General features: G+C 43.4%; 1 protein-coding gene across 2 annotated transcripts; it reads left to right on the plus strand.

Annotated features, from left to right (window-relative positions):
• Positions 1-2,705: 2,705 nt before the first annotated feature.
• On the plus strand, positions 2,706-18,298 carry MGST1 (microsomal glutathione S-transferase 1). Of its 2 annotated transcripts, none has more exons than XM_083365330.1 (4): positions 2,706-2,869; positions 12,146-12,294; positions 14,786-14,880; positions 15,827-18,298. In XM_083365330.1, exons 2-4 carry the CDS (start codon positions 12,169-12,171, stop codon positions 16,074-16,076), a joined length of 471 nt encoding a protein of 156 aa, XP_083221456.1. In that variant the 5' UTR covers positions 2,706-2,869; positions 12,146-12,168; the 3' UTR covers positions 16,077-18,298. The 2 variants fall into 2 exon arrangements, with proteins under 2 accessions (XP_083221456.1, XP_083221457.1); XM_083365331.1 differs by lacking the exon at positions 2,706-2,869 and adding an exon at positions 11,299-11,582.
• Positions 18,299-18,921: the final 623 nt, after the last annotated feature.

The following is an 18,921-nucleotide window of genomic DNA, read 5'->3' on the forward strand; positions in this document are numbered from 1 at the left end:
TCTGTGGCTAAGTGAGACATTTGTGAAGTGAATTTTGCCTCATTTTACGACCTTTCTTGCCACAGTGGTTAAGTGAATCACTGCAGTTGTTAGGAAGATGGTTGTTAAGTGAATCTGGCTTCTCCACTGACTTTGCTTAAAGAAAGTTGCAAAAGCAGATCACATGATCCTGGGATGCTGCAACTGTCATAAATATGAGTCAGTTGCCCACCATCTGAATTTTGATCAACTGACCATGGGGTTGCTGCAATGGTTGTGTGAAAAATGGTCTTAAGCAGTGGTGGGATTCAAACATGTGAACAACCAGTTCTCTGTGTGGATGCTGCTTCCGGAAGTTAATTCTGGGCCTGGGCAATAAAAAACTGGCTACCGGTTCTGCCAAAGTGGTGCGAACTGGCTGAATCCCACCACTGGTCATAAGTCACTTTTTTCAGTGCTGTTGTAACTTTGAACGGTCATTAAATGAACTGTTGTAAGTCAAGGACTACCTGTACACAAATGCCACAGCTGAAGCCTTATAAGTAAACATATTCGTAAGGAAAACAAGATAGCAGGAATTTATGCATTTCCCTTGTATCTGCACAGTGGATAGAGCTGAGCACAGATCCAAAGGGCAAAATATAATTTGAAGCACAGGTGGGAGTGATTGTTACACCTGCCAGGAGCATCTTAAACCAAATGGATCTTTTCCTGAAGTTATGAAGCCAAGGGATCCCAGAAGATTAAGCAATGGGGATAGAATGTGATCCACCCGAGATCTCACCAGATTGTTACACAGCTTCCTGGACAGTAAACTCTAAATTGTTTTTATATTTTGTACCAGGCCTTTCGGGCAGTTGATTTAAGAAGTTTTCATTGACATTTTTCCTTCCTGTAAACCTTCACCCATTAATGTGGTTCAAGTGGAAATATTGAAAAGGGAGTAGTAGTGCACTACAAAGGATATAAAACATTATTAATTTACAGGGTTTGAAAGTCATGTCACGGCCTGCTCTAAGAAAGTGAGCCAAAGTAGATTGAAGAATTTTAAAAGTGGGTGAGGCAAGAATACTATTACACATGGTGGGGTAAGTAATATGTAGGCAAACTAATCTCTTCCCTTATTTAAATAATCTGTCCTGTTACACCATGGTGTCATTGAGAGATAGTAGCATAGTGGTAGGAGTTTAATATTTAGAAACTACCTGTTAAATGAACACAGTTGTTGTGTTTTATTAAAGTGGATTTAAAATTTAAATATCTGAACCCTGCTTTATATGAATCTCCCTTCTCTGAGATCTTGACTTAACCCATCCCTCGTTTAAAACTCGACAAACATAGGGGTCTTAAAAAAATATAGAGCCTTGGTGGAGCAGTGGGCTAATGCCTTCTTAAGTAACACCAGCTGCCTGCAATTAGTGCAGGTTCGAGTCCCACCAGGCTCAAGGTTGACTCAGCCTTCCATCCTTCCCAGGTAGGTAAAATGAGGACCCAGATTGTTGGGGGCAATTAAGCTGACTTTGTAATAATGCCGCTTGGGGTGTGTGTGAAAGCCCTAACAAGCAGGCATATACATAGAATGAAGGCTACTGCTAAGCCTTGTAAGCCGCCCTGAGTCTTCGGAGAAGGGCGGGATATAAATGGAATTAAAATAAAATAAAAAAATAAAAAAAATATCATTATCCTTCCACTGTTTTCCAATGAACTGCTCACCTGGGGCACACGCATTTTATTTCTGTTTTATTTGTCAAACAACGATTACAAATTCAAACGAACAAAAGCTAAAATGTGACAGGGACGATAGGCTGGTTAATGCACTTACCACTAACTCCAAGGTACTCTTTTCAAAAGGCAACTGGATTTTCTTGGTTTGTTTTCTTTGAAAACGTTTCACGAAACGTTTTTCAAATGAAAACAAGGTCCAGGTGCCTTTTGAAAAAAAAAAACACCTTTGGGACAACCATGACCAGGATGATTGAGAATCTCCACAGGCACATAAACAACCGTGCCAGATGCCCTTTTGCAACATTGAAAACGACTAATTCACCACCAAGAAGTTTACCTTCCAGCTCAATCAGAGCTCCTCACTCCTTGTTAGGCTTACAGAGGCTCTCTCTGCACACGCCGGTACACTTTAAGCCAGGGGGTCTTCAAACTTGGCCCTTTTATGACTTGTGGACTTCAACTCCCAGAATTCCTCAGCCAGGCAGGCTGGCTGAGGAATTCTGGGAGTTGAAGTCCCCAAGTCATAAAAGGGCCAAGTTTGAAGAGCCCTGCTTTAAGCCAAGCATAACTGAAAATAAACCGAGTCACGACACGACAAGCTCCCCAGAGAGCTTTCAGAAGTTGCGGGCGCTCCGTCACTGAAGAGATTGGACAGCCACTTGTCTCAAAAATTGCACAGGGTCTCCCGCTTGAGCAGAGGGCTGGACTAGAAGGCCTCCCAAGATCCACTCCCAGCTCTATTCTGCTTAAAAGGCAGGGGTCTTCAAACTCGGCCCTTTTATGACTCATGGACTTCAACTCCCAGAATTCCTCAGCCAGCGTAGCTGGCTGAGGAATTCTGGGAGTTGAAGTCCATGAGTCATAAAAGGGCCGAGTTTGAAGACCCCTTGGAGCCTTAAGGACACAAGTTAGGTTGCAGGGCCTAGTGGGCGGCGGCAAAGCCCCAAGGCAACGCCTGTCTCAAACAGCGTTACGTGTTGCGTGCGAGTGGCTGAGAAAGCGCAAGTCAGTAAAGTTGCAACACAAAAGCCGAGAGGGAGGAGCGAACTTTCCCGCTGGCCCCGGGCTGAGCAAAAAAAGTGCGCTTGGCGGGCGGAACGGCTCTCGGCAACTCGCGGTCGGCAGAAGCAGAGAGGTGCCAAAGAGCAGAAGCAGCCCGGCTTAGGTCGGTAGGCAGAACGTTGTCTCTTTGGGCGCGGACTCGAGTGGGATTGACTTGGGAGGCCGGTGCGTGGTGTAGTTGGTTCACATGGTGTGGTGCAGGGGTCGGCAACCTCGGCTCTTTTATGACTCGTGGACTTCAACTCCCAGAATTCCTGAGCCAGCTATGCTGGCTCAGGAATTCTGGGAGTTGAAGTCCACGAGTCATAAAAGAGCCGAGGTTGCCGACCCCTGGTGTGGTGGGACGGAGGGTTTGTTGTCACTGTGTGTTGGGGGGAGAGAGAGCACGGGGGGTGGGGGAAGGCTCAGCTAATCTCAATGCACCCGTGTTGTACTTTGACAATAAAGGTTTTATTATTATTTATTATTATCAGTGGGTGGGTGGGTGCGTGAAGGGCGCGCGCGCGCGCGCGACTGGAAAACAGGCGCGCTTTTGCAGGCGCCAGGTTCCTTTTGCCCCGCTCCGCTCCGAAGGAGGAAAAGCGTTTTTGCAAAAGTTGCGCCCGCTTCTCAGCTTGTTTGGTGCGAAATCCTAGATGGGAGAGCGGTTGGTGTTTGTGTGTGTGCGCGCGCGCGTGAAAGAGAGAGTTGTGTGAAAGCCGGGCGGGGTTCTCCTTAGAGATCGGCGGAGAGTGCAGCTCTCTCCACGCCTCCCATCTGGGACTGTGGGAAACCTGCTCACCTGCAGGTTTAGAGACGCGCACCCATCTGCAGGGCTTTTTGCAAATGCGGAAGAAGCTCTGTTTTCTTCTAGAAGAGGCTTCTCTGGAGCTCGCAGCTGAACTTGTGAAGGCCTCTGGTGCACTGCGAGCTTGCGTGCAGACGTTTCATTGTCCCGACTAGGTCGCATCATCCGGGCTAATGAGCTTGGGAGCAAAGCCCACACTCCCTCACACTGGTGAGGTGACCTAGTCGGGGGATGAAACGTCTGCAACCAAGCAACCATGCTGGAAGAGCACCAAGGACTCCAGGCCTCTACTTCACTGCCTGAATCCCTGATCTGTTGCCTCATTACGGGGGGAACGGGAATTCTCAGAAGGGCTGTGCAGAAAGGCGTGGGGGTTGCACACCATTCATCTCACTGGTGGATTTCAGTACCCTGTTGCACCAGCTTGGTCGTAGTTCAAAGTGTAACTCAATTGTTGTTAGTTGCAAAGTCGTTTCCGACCCATTGCGACCCCATGGACAACGTTCCTCCAGGCCTTCCTGTCCTCTACCATCTTCTGGAGTCCATTTAGGCTCACGTCTACAGCTTCAGTGACTCCATCCAGCCACCTCATTCTCTGTCGTCCCCTTCTTCTATTGCCCCCAATCTTTCCCAGCATGAGGCTCTTTTCCAGTGAGTCCTTCCTTCTCATTAGGTGGCCAAAGTATTTGAGTTTTAGCTTCAGGATCTGGCCTTCTAAAGAGCAATCAGGGTTGATCTCTAGGACTAACTGCAATTAGTGCAGGTTCGCGTCCCACCAGGCTCAAGGTTGACTCAGCCTTCCATCCTTCCGAGGTAGGTAAAATGAGGACCCAGATTGTTGGGGGCAATTAAGCTGACTTTGTAATAATGCCGCTTGGGGGGTGTGTGTGAAAGCCCTAATAAGCAGGCATATACATAGAATGAAGGCTACTGCTAAGCTTGTAAGCCGCCCTGAGTCTTCGGAGAAGGGCGGGATATAAATGGAATTAAAATAAATAAATAAATAAAACTGGTTTGATCGCCTTGCAGTCCAAGGGACTCGCAGGAGTCTTATCCAGCACCAGAGTTCAAAGGCCTCAATTCTTTGGCGCTCAGCCTTTCTTATAGTCCAACTTCACTCAATTACTAGATGGTAAATCTGGTATGATTGCAAAATGCAATGGCATTTGTACGGAGATTAAGCAACCAACTTACGTTAAAGCCAAGTGTAGATTTCATTTAAAAAGAAAGATCTTCATCAGGGTTCAATCCAAGCCGGGAATAAACAAAATGGAGAGTGCTTTAGGAAAGAAGGTTCTTGTTTATTGAGTTGCAAAACCAGACAGAAATACGGCTCTGGGGCAGCTAATCACATGGAGCTGGGAGTGGTGGGTTTTTATACCCTCTTGGGCTTTTGTGTTTGGAGTTCCTGTGGCATGAACTTTGACCTGAGCTTTTGAGTGTGTCCTTTTGGTATTCTGATGGTAGTGGGTTAATCCTATTATGTTCTAAAGGTCATGTCCTGCTTTCCCTGGGGCTGGGGCTGATGGCTATGTCCTGTGTCAAATTTTTGGGTGAGAGGTTGCAGTTCTAATTCTGTCACTTTGCTATTTTTTAGCTATCAACTCTTTCTGCAAGGGATTTTGAAAAACCCTGTCTAGAATTGGCTTCTGCAGGTACTATTTGCTCATGAATGGGGCTGAATGGGATGATCAGATCTGTATTTCTACAGATCTGGCCTGCTTAGTTTCTGTTTGTGGCTATTAAGAAAACCTGGGCCTGCTTTCCTGCCTTAAGATCCTTTGGAGAAATGTAATATTCCGCCTTTTTAATACCCCCCAAAAATATTTCCTTCTCTGGAGGGAGGGGGTGTGTGGTGCTGACTTCCCACACTAGACAGTAAATCTGGTATGATTGCAAAATGCAGTGGCATTTGTACAGAGATTAAGTAACCAACTTACTTTGATTTGAGGCCAAGCATCATTTAGTGCCGGTGGAAAGCAAGCCAAGTCCTCACCTGCCTGCCAAACTGGTTCAGTCTTAGCTGGTGGGTCACAATTGCTCTGTCCTTGAGCATAGGGTGAGGGTCAAGGGAGTGGGAGTTCATATTTGCACAAGATGTTAATTAAGTTTTCCGCACAGAGTGAAGTTCATCTGCAAGATGCAACTGAGATACAGATTTCATCACCTGTGGGAATTCAGTTTTAGTGTTAGCTGAGCCAGGAAAAAGGCTGAGGAAGAGGTAAAAAGGATTTAAGATGGGTTACCAACTTTAGGGAGGAGAAAATGATTACAGGCTGCAGTAGCTATCTTTTTTTTTTATTAAAGAGTTTTACAAAAACAAAATTTTGCAATATATCCCCAAATCCCTCCCACCCCAAACCCACCCACTTCCCCCCCCCACTTCCCAGAGCTAAATACAGGATTATAGTTACAATAATCGTATTCTAAATAAAAATTATGCATAATATACAATTAACCAAATTCATAATGTGCTTTAACTCCCCTTTAATATAACTACAAACAATGTGCTAATAAGAATATCCCACTAAAATCTACTCATAAGCTAAATGGAACTTTTTAGTCCCATATTTGTTCTGAATATAATTTATCCATCTCCTCCAAACTGAAATATATCTTTCTTGTGAATGATCCTTCAAATAAGCAGAAATCTTAGACATTTCTGCAAGATTCGAAACTTTAAACACCCATTCTTTTATAGTGGGCAAACTATCCTTCTTCCAATATTGTCCCACCAGTAACCGTGTGCAGTAGCTATCTTAACATCACATACCGTAGTAGTTTTATGCAAGATAAGTTTTTCCAGCCAAAAAGGGCAGGAATATATTTCTGCTTGGACATTGGGTTGGTTCAGTTTTAAGTGTTTACATGCAAGTCATATTCTAAAGTTTAGGGACAAACTGAGATCAGTGGAAAATATTGCTTTCAACTTTCAAGAGCCTTGGTGGAGCAGTGGGCTAATGCCTCCTTAAGTAACAACCAGCTGCCTGCAATTAGTGCAGGTTCGAGTCCCACCAGGCACAAGGTTGACTCAGCCTTCCATCCTTCCGAGGTAGGTAAAATGAGGACCCAGACTGTTGGGGGCAATAAGCTGACTTTGTAATAATGCCGCTTGGGGGCCCCCAAAAGCCCTAATAAGCAGGCATATACATAGAATGAAGGTAATTGCTAAGCACATTGGTTTGTGCTTGAATTGTAAGCCGCCCTGAGTCTTTGGAGAAGGGCGGGATATAAATGGGATTAAAATAAAAATAAAATAAATAAACTACCAGAGGAGTGTAAATCCAGAAAAAAAATATAGTGCTCATTTATTTATTTGATTTTCTCCCACCTGTATTATTTTTATAAATACAGATAGTCCTCAACTTATAACCATTCATTTAGTGACCACCCTAAGTTACAACGGCACTGAGAAAAGTGAGTTATATTCGTTTTTCACACTTACCAGCCTTGCTGCATTCCCCTTGGTTACATGAGATCCCCTTTTGTGACCTTCTGACAAGCGAAATCAATGGGGAAGCCAGATTCACTTAACAACCGTGTTCCTAACTTTACAGTTACAGTGAGTCACTTAACTATGGCAAGAAAGTTCATAAAATGGGACAAAACTCGCTTAACAAATGTCTCATGTAGCAACAGAAATTTTGGGCTCAATTGTGGTCCTAAGTTGAGGACTTCCTGTAGTGCCCCATGGCACAACTTTGCTTTTCCAACCAAACTTTTTTAATTGCTGCAGCAACAATTTAGAAAAGCTGTAAAGTGAGGCCTAGCTTATCAAAGGCCCCAAATCTACCACAGAGAAGAAGAAATTAACGCAGGAGTTTACAGCAAAGTAAAGATGAAAATAGTATCTTTAGCCAGGCCTGGTTGAAGTGAAGTTGATTTTCATAAGTGCTATTCAGTCAGCCCTGACTACAGGTATATTACAGATACTGTGTTTCCCCGTAAATAAGATGGGGTCTTATTTATTTATTTGCCTCCAAAAGAGGCACCAGGTATTTTTGGAGTAGGCCTTACTTCTGGCACCTACAGCCCCACCCAGCCAGTCCACTTCTTCTGGGGCCAAAGTTCTTCAGCTGCATTCAGGCCTCTATTTTGCAGTCAGGCCTTTCCAGAAGGCCTAAGGAGCCGAGTACTGATTTATGGATTCAATCCATAGCTTGGTGCTCAACTGCTGAGGTTTTGCAGAATTGAGCTATCTTGTCTGCACAGGCCTTCTGGAAAGCTCTGTGACTGAGAAATGCAGGCCTGGCTGCAGAAGAGGCCTCAGAAGAAGAGGTGGGCAGGCAAGGAGAGGACTGGCTGCAAGGTAAGTGGGTGCAGGGCGGATGGGGCACCTCCATACCCCCATCCTAGCTTGATTTTTAGGTGTGTGCCTTGCCCCAAAACTAGGGCTTATTTTTTGGGTAGGGCTTATATTAGGCCCACCCTCCAAAATCAAGCTAGGGTTATTGTTGGTGTAGGCCTTACTTTCGGGGAAACACGGTAGTTCTCGACTTATGACCACAATTGGGGCCAGAATTTCCATTGCTAAGCAAGGAGTTGCATCATTTTGGAAGCCAGCTGGGAAGGTTGCAGATGGTGATCAAATGACTCTAGAGATGCTGCAGTTTTCATAAATACACGCCATTTGCGAAGCACCAAAAATTTGATCATGTGACCATGAGGATGCTGCAATGGTTGTAAAAGTGAGGACTGTTCAGAAGATACATTTTTCAATGCCATTTTAACTTCAAACAAAAGGTTGTAAGTCAAGGACTAATTGCATTTAGTCTCTCCCCTACCTCCACCAGGATGCCAGATGAGGGAAAATATAGTTTTGCTCAGTTGCAATATTCAACCTTTAGCAAACAGGAAAAAATATTTAGAATGGGTCAGTCTGTAGTGGATGCAGTATTGCACAGTGTTGTTCTCCTACAGTGTCTTGTCTGCCTGTAGATGCAATTGCTTGTGACCCAGTGGAGGTTTGAATAGCGACATCTGAGCCAACAGTTAAAACTTGGCCTGCATAGAATACAAGTCCATGTATCTAGTCCTCTTGAGGCAAGAACTCCAGAATGCAAGCTTGACTGTTGCACTAGAAGTGAATTTGCTTCCCTCTGTGAGCTCCAGAAATTGACTGGGGGATGAGTGGGAGATGCTTCTTTCTCATTTGGGAAAAAACAAAATTGAATGACTAGAAACAAAGCAAAAAAATCCCCATCAAAGTCACCTTGTAGGGGAGATGGGAGGTGCAAAAAATTAATAATAAAATAAGTAAATGAAATATTTTGATGTGGAAATTGGCTTGTTAAGTAATAGCGTGCAAAGGGGTTGCACATCCTTTTGATTCAGCACAAATAATCGCTGCAAATGTATTTTTTGTTGTTTATTTGCATCTGTATGTTCAGGGTTGAGTGGTCTCTTCATTCATTTAGTCATGCCGCTTAATGTTGATCAAGCTTGTGCAAAATCTGCATTTTCTATGGTGTTGGGATTCAGGAGCTGGGTAAGAGACCGGTGTTTGAAGCAGGGCTCAACCATGCAAGCTGGCGGGATGACTTAGGCCCGATCTTTTACTCTCCTTATAAGCACATCCTGATCATACTTTGAGCTGTTGGGAGAAAGGTGGGTTAATGTCAGACCCCAAGCCAAGAATGACGTGTGGTGATTTTTCCAAGCTGAGTTCTTTTTATTGTTTCACATCTACAGACAAAATGTTGTCAGAATAAGCTCTGAATAACAGAATAATAGAGTTGGTAGGGACTTTGGAGGAGGCCCAGGCTCCTGTTCAGGAAGGGGACCCTAAGAATTTGAGCAATTGGCTATCCAGTCTCTTTTTAAAAGGGGGGGGGAATCAAATCATTCTCCAAAGTACCAGAGGGCAGGACAAGAAACAATGGTTGGAAACTGACCAAAGAGGGAAGCAACCTGGAATTAAAGAGAAACTTCCTAACAGTGAGGACAATTAACCAGTGGAACAGCTTACCTCCAGAAATCGTGAGCGCTCCATCACTGGAGTTTTTTAAGAACAGGCTAGAGACAGTCACTTGTCTGAAAATGGTGTAGGACATAGGACATAGAAATTTCCTGACAGAACAATTGATCAGTGGAATGACTTGCCTCCAGAAGTTGTGGAGGCTCCAACCCTGGGGGTCTCTTAAGAAGAGATTGGACGAGCGTTTGTCTGAAATGGGGCTGGACTAGAAGACCTCCAAGGTCCCTTCCAGCTCTGTTCTGTTCTGTTTTATTCGCCTCCAGTGATGGAGCACCCACAACGTCTAAAGGCAAACTGTTCCATTGGTTAACAGTTCTCCCTGGTTAGGAAGTTTCTCCTTAATTCCAGGTTGCTTGTCTCCTTGATTAGTTTCTACCCATTGCTTCTTGTCCTGCCCTCTGGTGCTTTGGAAAATAAGTTGACACCCCCCCCCCATCCTCTTTGGGGCAACCCCTGAGATATTGGAACACTGCTATCATGTCACCCCTAGTCCTTCTTTTCATTAAACTAGACCTACCCAATTCCTGCAACTGTTCTTCATATATTTTAGCCTCCAGCCTTCTAAATCACCTTTGTTGTTCACCGTTCTATTTGCATCTACATGAACTCCCTTTTTTACAATATACGCTCTGTGTACTATTAGGGAGGGGCTGTCCCTCGCCCTCTTTCTCTCACACATCGTATCTGGGCTGAGCTGCCTCTTACTCCTCTGGAATGCACTCTCTCTGACCTGGGCGTCCATCTGCTTAACCACCTTCCCTCACTAATGTTGGGTTTGGAAAGATGGATCTTGCTGCAATGGTGTCTGGTTCACCTGTCATGCTAATCATTATGTTTGGTTTGGGTTTGGCTTAAGTGGGATGAGGATCAAAAAGTTGTTAGGCCAGGACAAAGCTAAATGAGATGTGATTTAATTTTAAATAAGCAAAATTCATAGGATTGGTGTCTTGAGTGTTCAACCATTTCCTGTTTTCCCCCTACACATAAAAGGCTGTGTGTGTGTGTGTGTGTGTGTGTATTATGTGTGTGTGTATATATATATGTTTTCGTAGATTTTCACGGGTACAGGTATGTAGGTCTTGCCGTATTCGTATCTTTTCCCGTGTAAGATTGAGAGTGTCTTGGCGACGTTCCGATGAGGTCCCACTAATCATCTTCAGGCTGGTGTCTTCAGCTTCGTGCCACGAAGCCGAAGACACCAGCCTGAAGATGACGAGTGGGACCTCGTCGAAACATCGCCAAGACACTCTCAATCTTACATGGGAAAAGACCCGAATACACCAAGACCTACATATATATACATATATTTATATATACATATATACATACACTACCACATGCTTCTCCCAGAAGAAGGAAGCTGAAGCCACCAGCCTGAGGATGACGGATGGGATTTCGTCGAAACGTCGCCACAACTTTCTGAAGATGAAAGGAACGCGGGAAGAAACCCGAGACTCTAGATCTACACATACAGACACCCGCGAGAATCTACGAAAACAAATATATATATATATATATATATATATATATATATATATATATATATATATATATATATATGAAGAAACGTCGCCACAACTTTCTGAAGATGAAAGGAACGCGGGAAGAAACCCGAGACTCTAGATCTACATATATATATCTATATATATCTATATATATATTCTGGCCAGTTATACAAGATAAGTCCTCTTATATCTACCAGGTGGCAGAGGTTGTGATGCAAATAGTCCTAAACTTACAATCGGTCATTTTTATGGCTATTTGCAAAGTGTCCTGCAGTCACGATTTAGGATGCTTTTGCCAGAAAATGGTGCTTACTTCCTTTTTCCAGCAAAATCACCTTATAGTGAACAATGCTTAACTGCCACTTAATGATCATAAAATATAAAATCAGGCCTGGTTATATGATAACAGAATAACACAGTTGGAAGGGACCTTGAAGTTCTTCTAGTCCAGGGGTGTCAAACTGCCGGCCCACGGGCCGGTTTCATCATACTGAAGCTGCGCAATGCAAAAAGAGTTGAGATACGTCGCGACACGTCACGTGATGTGGTGGGTTTGACAACCGTACTCTAGTCCCAACACTCTGCTCAAGCAGGAAACCCTATACAGGTAGTCCTCAACTTATAACAGTTATTTAGTGACCATTCAAAGTTACAGCGCCCCTGAAAATAGTGACTTATGACCATTTTTCACGCCTATGACTGTTACAGCATCCTCACGGTCAGATGATCAAAATTCAGATGCTTGTCGACTGACTCATATTTATGACGGTTGCAGTTTCCCAGGGTCACATGATCCCCTTTTGCGACCTTCTGACAAGCAGTCAATGAGTGACGCACTTAATAGCAGTGGAAAAAAGTCATAAAATGAGACAAAACTCGCTTAACAAATGTCTCACTTAGCAACAGAAGTTTTGGGCTCAATTATGATTGTAAGTCGAGGTCTACCTGTACAATTTCTGACAAATGATTGTCCAATCTGTCCTTAAAAACCTCCATAAACCTCTCCCAGTTTATGTCCGTAGTTGCGGGGTTGTAATTCGAGGACTGCCTGTATCCTATCATATATAGCTTGAATGTTGTCCTATCTGCTTTTCTTCCTTTGTGTTTCAGGTCTTTGGTGGAAATTGGCCAAGATGCGAAACACGCATGAATTTTTGGATAATGAAATCACTCTGGCATTTCTTAGATATGGAGTCATTGTTATTGGAAAAATGATGCTCATGAGCACAATCACTGCTTTCTTCCGAATGAAGAAAAAGGTGAGAGATGAGGGCATGGAGTAAGACTTTTGGGCACAACCCTTTGCATGACCGTAAGAAGACAGGATTGATGGGAGTTGGGCTTCCAAACCTATCTGAAAAGCTCCAAGTTAATCTATACCGGCTAACCCATCATATCTTTGGGTTTGTAATTTATTATGGACTAACATTATGTACAAACCAGGCCTCTGTGGGTTTTTCTTAATAAACCATAATTCAAAATAGCTTACGCATACAGTAGTTTTCTTTATTCCATTTGTGTACCACCACAACTGCATCGTGACTTGGGGAGTGTAATATAGGTGCAATAATATTAAAGTATCTAAAATAAATTAAGATAAATCAGGGCATCCATGGAGGATTCATTTCTATTGGCATCCATGTTAACTATGTTAATTACAGTAATAATAACCAAAGATTTGAAAAAGTTTGCAATAGTGGTGAATATCTGTAGCTCGGGTGTAGGATGTGGGCGAAGGTTCGTTCTCCGAGCTTGTGGGTTAGTTTCCGAACGTTTCGTTACCAGGCTAGGTAACATCTTCAGTGGGTCAGTGTTGACTTTGGTTGGCTGTGCGGTTGATCTGGATTCTGAGAGGTTTGTAGGCTGGTTGCAAGTCAATGTGTCTGTTGGAATTGCTTGTGGAATCAAAGCACGCCCCCCTAAGCTGGACCAGCAGTTCATCTCACAATGATCTGATGTAACCTACCTATCACAAGATCCTCGCTTGCCACACCCACACCTGCAGCCCTTATAAACAGAAGAGCACTGACCCTGACATCCCCTAAACTCCGCTGAAGATGTTACCTAACTAAACGTTCGGAAACCAACCCACAAGCTTTGAGAACAAACTTTCACCCTCATCCTAAAAGTAACAGGACACAATGAGAATGGGTAGGATTTCAGTTCATCAGTTACAAAAAATAGTGTTACTAAGGATAGTGCTTATGTTTACAATCTTTATAGCTTTCCTAGATCTGGCCAAATGCAAATAAATCCTTGACTTACAATGGCCTTGGAAAAAGTGCTTTTTACAGCCCTTAAAGTAATTCTGGCCATCATAAAGTGTTGTAGCCCACCACTACCACCCAGCGCAGTCCCGTAACTACATTTTGGCCATTTGGCAACTGGCTCACCTTTACAACTGGTTGCCAAGTGCCTCACAACTTTGTGATCACCATTTGCAATCTTCTTTGCCCACTTCCCCAGAAAGTAAATGGGGAAGCCGGCACGGGAGGTTGCAAGTGAAGGGGAGCTGAAATCCTCTTTGTGACAGAGAGAAAAATTCTTCGGCAGGATTTCTGCAGCCCTACAAAGGTGCAGGAAGGGGAACTTAAATCTTTTGGTGGCTGCAGGGATGTATGAGACCAAAAGGGCTGCCTTCTAGGAAGGTTTCACCTCCATGCGGAGCTGAAATCTGTTGGCAGGCAGCTTTTTCATTGTGTTTGCTTAAGAACATGGGAGATAGCTTAACAACTGCAACTGGAAAATGCCAGGTCGTTGAGCAAAGCAGTCATGTTGGTGTCTTAACGTCTGCTTCATTCATTGGCTGAGATTCTGGTCTTAATTGAGGACTACCTTTAGTCAGCAGTACTAAATCCACTCAGAAGTACCCGCTAGACCAGTGATGGCGAACCTTTTAGCAGTGGCGTAGCGTGGGGGGTGCAGGGGGGGCCGGCCGCACCGGGCGCAACATCTGGGGGGGCGCAGTCGCACTCGCAGCTCTCTGCCCCTGCCTGGCTCACTCACTCTCTCTCACTGCAGTGCTGGCTGTGCGAATCCGATCCGAGCCGCCGGGTCGCCTCCCACTGTGGAGGGGGGGGTGCCAGGTGTGCGTTGCGGTGCAGAGAGAGCGTGAGGGACTATTGGGGCGCAAATTACTTGCCTTGCCCCGGGTGCTGACAACCCACGCTACGCCACTGCCTTTTAGAGACCGAGTGCCCAAACTGCAACCCCAAACCCACTTATGTCAGGTGCTGGGTGGGTGTGGCCCATTGAGTGGGTGTGGCCAATTGGGTGGGCGTTGCTGCGGTGGTAACGGCAGACTGGGTGGGACTAAAAAGTTCAATCAATCAATTCCAACTTTGCGAGATCTTTTTCCTTCCCGCGAGAAGTTGAAATTGATTGATTGATGGAACCTTTTTTTTTTTTGCACACGGTGGCGGAGGCGTAAAGCAAAAAGGTTTTATAAAACCCAGCTGAAGGCCTAGGGAGACGGCGCGCGTGCCCACAGAGAGGGCTCTGCTTGCCACCAGTGGCACACGTGCCATAGGTTCGCCACCATGGCGCTAGACCGTGTGAATAGCAGTAACAATAATATTAATAACCATAATAATAATAGGTGTAGTAGTTAGCCAGAGTGGCATATCATTTCTTTCAATGCTGCAAAACTGATTCTAACCACTGTGCCACCACAACTCTTTTATTCATCTTGTTGACTCTGGCATGGTACCTCATCGTCTATTCTTTTCTGTAAACCTTTCTCTTGAATAGGCGTTTGTTAATCCTGAAGATACAGCATCGTTTGGAAAAGGAGAGAATGCGAAAAAGTACCTAAGAACTGATCCTGATGTGGAACGTGTACGGAGGTAATTCAGGAACTTCTTGCCAAGCACGCCCATAAAGAAAGAAAAAAAATACACGGGGAGTGCAAAAGGCTCTCACCTATGTGTTCGCACTTTATTTTCAATCACTGGCTTAGAAAAAATATTGATAGCGCCTTCCCTCGGTCCATTAATAACCCTGTTGTTTCTTTGATGGTCCTCTGTAGGGGTGTGCAAAATGTTCCGTGACCGTTTGCTTGCACAGTCCCATCTCTCCACTCTCCTGGCCGTGTTTATGATAGCCTGTGCTGTTGCAGCGTCTCGAGTTTGCATATTTAATTCCCACAGTCAATATGCGATCTAATTCACACCAGAAATGGGTAGTAGCATGAATTGGCCATGCTGCTGTTCTGGTGCTGATTTCTTGAATACAATTTTGCTGCTTCCCCTTTTTGAAACAAACAAACACAAAGCAAATGAATCGGAGGGAAGGAGAATTTATCCCCAGGCTGGGATAACTGGGATTGCCTTTCCCCACCACCACCTCATAATAATAATAATAAAAAAGCTCAAGTTTTTATTTTCATATGTTTATGGTCTGATAAACAGATGGCCAAGAAAAACTAGCCATTTTTCTTTTGAAGATTAATGTGAGTTCAAGGACAGCTGTTAATGTGACTGGTAGAGAAATCCTATGGTTATAGACATACGAATGTTTTTACAGGATCCAGTCTGGGTCTGTGTCCAGGACCAGAGGTTTAGTCTTCTGACCTTTGGATGTGAACATTCTGGGAGAGAGAAGTTCCCTTGAGGATGGAGTCCAGCAAACGTCCGAAAGCTCGGAAGACTAAATCTCCGGTCCCAAAGACTGGCCCAGATTGGAATTTTATCCTGGAACACGTGTATTGCCCTTCGTTCGTAAGGACATTTTGTTGGCATCAAATATGAAGGAAGCCTCTAACACTGAATCTCCTTTGCTTCTTTCCCTTAGAATCCATCTCAACGACCTGGAGAACATCGTTCCATTTCTTTTCGCTGGCTTCTTCTATTCTTTTTGTGGTGTGTCCCTCTCTACCGCCTTGATGCACTACCGAATTTTTCTTGGCTCTAGGATCTTGCACACCTTTGCTTACCTGATACCTCTTCCCCAGCCCAGTAGAGCTTTGGCTTGGATGGCTGGTTACTTAGTTACCTTTTCAATGATGTACAAGATTGTAATGGTTGCTTTCACTATGTCTTAGAAAAGAAAGCTAGCGATGTTTTCAGCCTGTCGTATTTTGGAGAGTGCCTTGTCCAGCCAATAGAAGAGAATATATTTAGCTCTGGGTTGAATTGTGGACTCCCTGGTGCTCTCTAAACTTGTTTGTTTGTTTGTTTGCAATGTTACATTACCCAACTAGGTGACATTATCCGTACTAGTGAGTGTGGAGTTTTCTCCCTGTTTTATATATAGTACCCTCACTGTGCCACTTTTGGTGGGAGTGTGGTTTTCTCCTTGATTCGAGGAATTATCAAAGCCATATAAATATGATAAATAACCCTTCCTGGATCAAGGAATTACTAAAGAGAAAAACCACAGCCCCATCAAAACTGGAAGGACAAGCTACTGTATATAAATGGAACAAACCCCACACTCCCTAGCACTGATAATGTTACCTAATTGGGTAATGAAATGTCTGCAAACAACCAAGCTCAACAAGCAGCAAGGACTCCACCATTAATTCTTCCTCAGAGAAACTCCTTCGTCTCTGCCTCCCAACTTTCCAGAACATAACTTGTGCCTCCAGGAATGTTGGACCTCTAGTTGTCTTCTAAGACCTGACATTTCTAGAACTTTTTTTTTTTTGGTCATTATTTGCTAAAACAGTTTTGTGTGGAGAATCTGTCTTCCAAGGAAATATGTCCCTTATGCTTCCTCAAATATGTCCCTTATGCTTCGTCTTAACGGAGCATCACTTAGTGATAGTGCAAATACTTTGTACCCTCGGCACAATCTCTGTTAGCGTAAAAAGTCACATACGAGAGACAGTGGTTATATTCTTTGTCTCTCATTCCTTCCTCTCACTCTCAATATGTGAGAAATTCAGTGTGAGTGATTAAATCTGAAGCCGTTATATACGCAGAACATTGGCTCTGCCACTGAGGTGATTACTCTCCACAGTTTTGCCTTTTTTTTCCACAGTAACCGAAGCTGGTTGCTTCTTTATCCTCTGTTGTCTTGTGTCTAATACCCATGTTTTCTACTTTCCAAACAAGATTCTGAGCCATGACATACATGGAAGCAGTTTTCTTCAAAGGTGTCAAATGTGGAAGACTGACAGTAAGACAGTGTTCTCTAACTTAGGGCCATCCTGATATCTTATGGTCATTATCAGTGGTTCTGGTTGGAAATAAGAAAAGTTGTAGAACACCACATTTGGAGACCCACAAGCTGGAGAAGACTATTGCAAAAAATAGCCACCGTCTTTGACCTTCCAGTTACATCAGCTTGATGGCTGTTGGCAAAAACAAAACAAGGACGAGTTGGATTTCTGGTGTAATCCACTAAATCTTTCTTGGATTTGCTGGCAAAACTTCCTTGTTTCAATGTTATGAGAGAAGAAAGAATGTTCCTCATAATAAGTGATGGTAGAATCCCTTTTTCTGGGATACTAATTTTCCTAGGATATTAATTCTTTAGTTTGTAATTTTTGAGGACATTGCATTATTTCTGCAATAAATGCAGACCATATGAGAAGCAATTATGGCTTACTCTATGTTACATCTTGAGTGGTTGAGGTATAGTCTTCTAGATGACCTCAGAATACAACTCCTTTTATCCCTGGTGATTAGCTATGCTAACGTGGAAGTTCAACAGTATCCGGAAAGCTGTACATTTTGGTAGGTCCTAGGATTGTAGATCTGGGAAGTTAACAGTGTGTTTGAGGCTCACAAAGCATGTCTCAGTTCCAACTCTTTAGGCCGTTTAACTTCTCATCTTCATCCTGAGTTGAGTTCTTGTTTGGTTCCTGAATAGTAAATTTAAGCCAATGGTTCAGATTGATAGTTCCGCAACATCTGGAGAGTCATAGGTTCCCCACCCCTGTTCTATATTTTGAATGCACGAGGCCAGAAGCTAGAAGTTATAAACCAATTAAGAAGTTATAAACCAATTACTTTGAATGGTTGGGCTTTGAATGTTTCACCATGTTTGATGTTCCTCGTGTTCTATCAGCGTTCCAAATTTAAGTTGGTTTCTGTTTGTTAAGATTTGAACCTTGTGAACAACTTCCTTTATTCCTGCTTTCTCCTTCACATGTTGACTTAGCTCATGCAAGCTTTAAGATTTTTAATGTGCACCATCTCTTTTGAGGGCATATATGAATGGTAATTTTCTACATATGCTATTTTGGGATGTATCTTTTTGAAGCATAAATAATAAAGACAACAGGAAAAAAAGTGTGTTGGAATTTTTGTGGCTGTTTTTTCCCCCCTCCTCCTTGACTACAGTCAGCAAATAAGATGTCACAAAGAATCAGGCACTCAGAGCATCAAGTTCTTTGAAGAATATTTACCTTCATAATAGGATACTGCAAGCAATGCCAGTCCTTGTTGTAAAAGAGACTTTGATACAAATAGGTGTTTTAACCAAGTGCTGGAATAAACACTGGGAATGAAATTTCTTTTTGTCTAATGTACCTATACAAAGGAGAATATTTTAAGTGGCCCTTGCTATGTCTTCTCAGCTTTCTTGTAATTTTTATTTCTTAGAAAACGAGGGGCAATTGGACCCTTCAAATCTTATCTCCTGAAAGAATAATATATGACCAGTGGTTTATATATATGTACTAGGAAAGGGTAACCAAATTTAGTTTTGTGACACCACGAAACATCAAGGATAAAATCTGAGAAAAAGCCCATTCTTGGCATAGAAAGATGGACAAGGAGATGTTCTGTGCCTTTTTAGAAAATACAAGTTCTCCATCATATCGCAGAACAGGAATTCTAAGAGTAAGCAGTAACAATGAGCAACATAACAATCCATGGAGTAGATTAATTTCAAGAATAAGAGCATAATGATGTGACCAAATACTTAGAAGTCACGTG

Source organism: Vipera ursinii (assembly GCF_947247035.1).
Source record: "Vipera ursinii genome assembly, chromosome: 6".
NCBI classification, from domain to species: Eukaryota; Metazoa; Chordata; class Lepidosauria; order Squamata; family Viperidae; genus Vipera; species Vipera ursinii.

Bases quoted from the DNA above. Each gene is read 5' to 3' on its own strand.
- MGST1 (XM_083365330.1), top strand. From the start codon at position 12,169: ATGCGAAACACGCATGAATTTTTGGATAATGAAATCACTCTGGCATTT. The intron at 12,295-14,785 runs GTGAGAGATGAG...TCTCTTGAATAG, and splicing joins TCTTCCGAATGAAGAAAAAG to GCGTTTGTTAATCCTGAAGA. The intron at 14,881-15,826 runs GTAATTCAGGAA...TCTTTCCCTTAG, and splicing joins GATGTGGAACGTGTACGGAG to AATCCATCTCAACGACCTGG.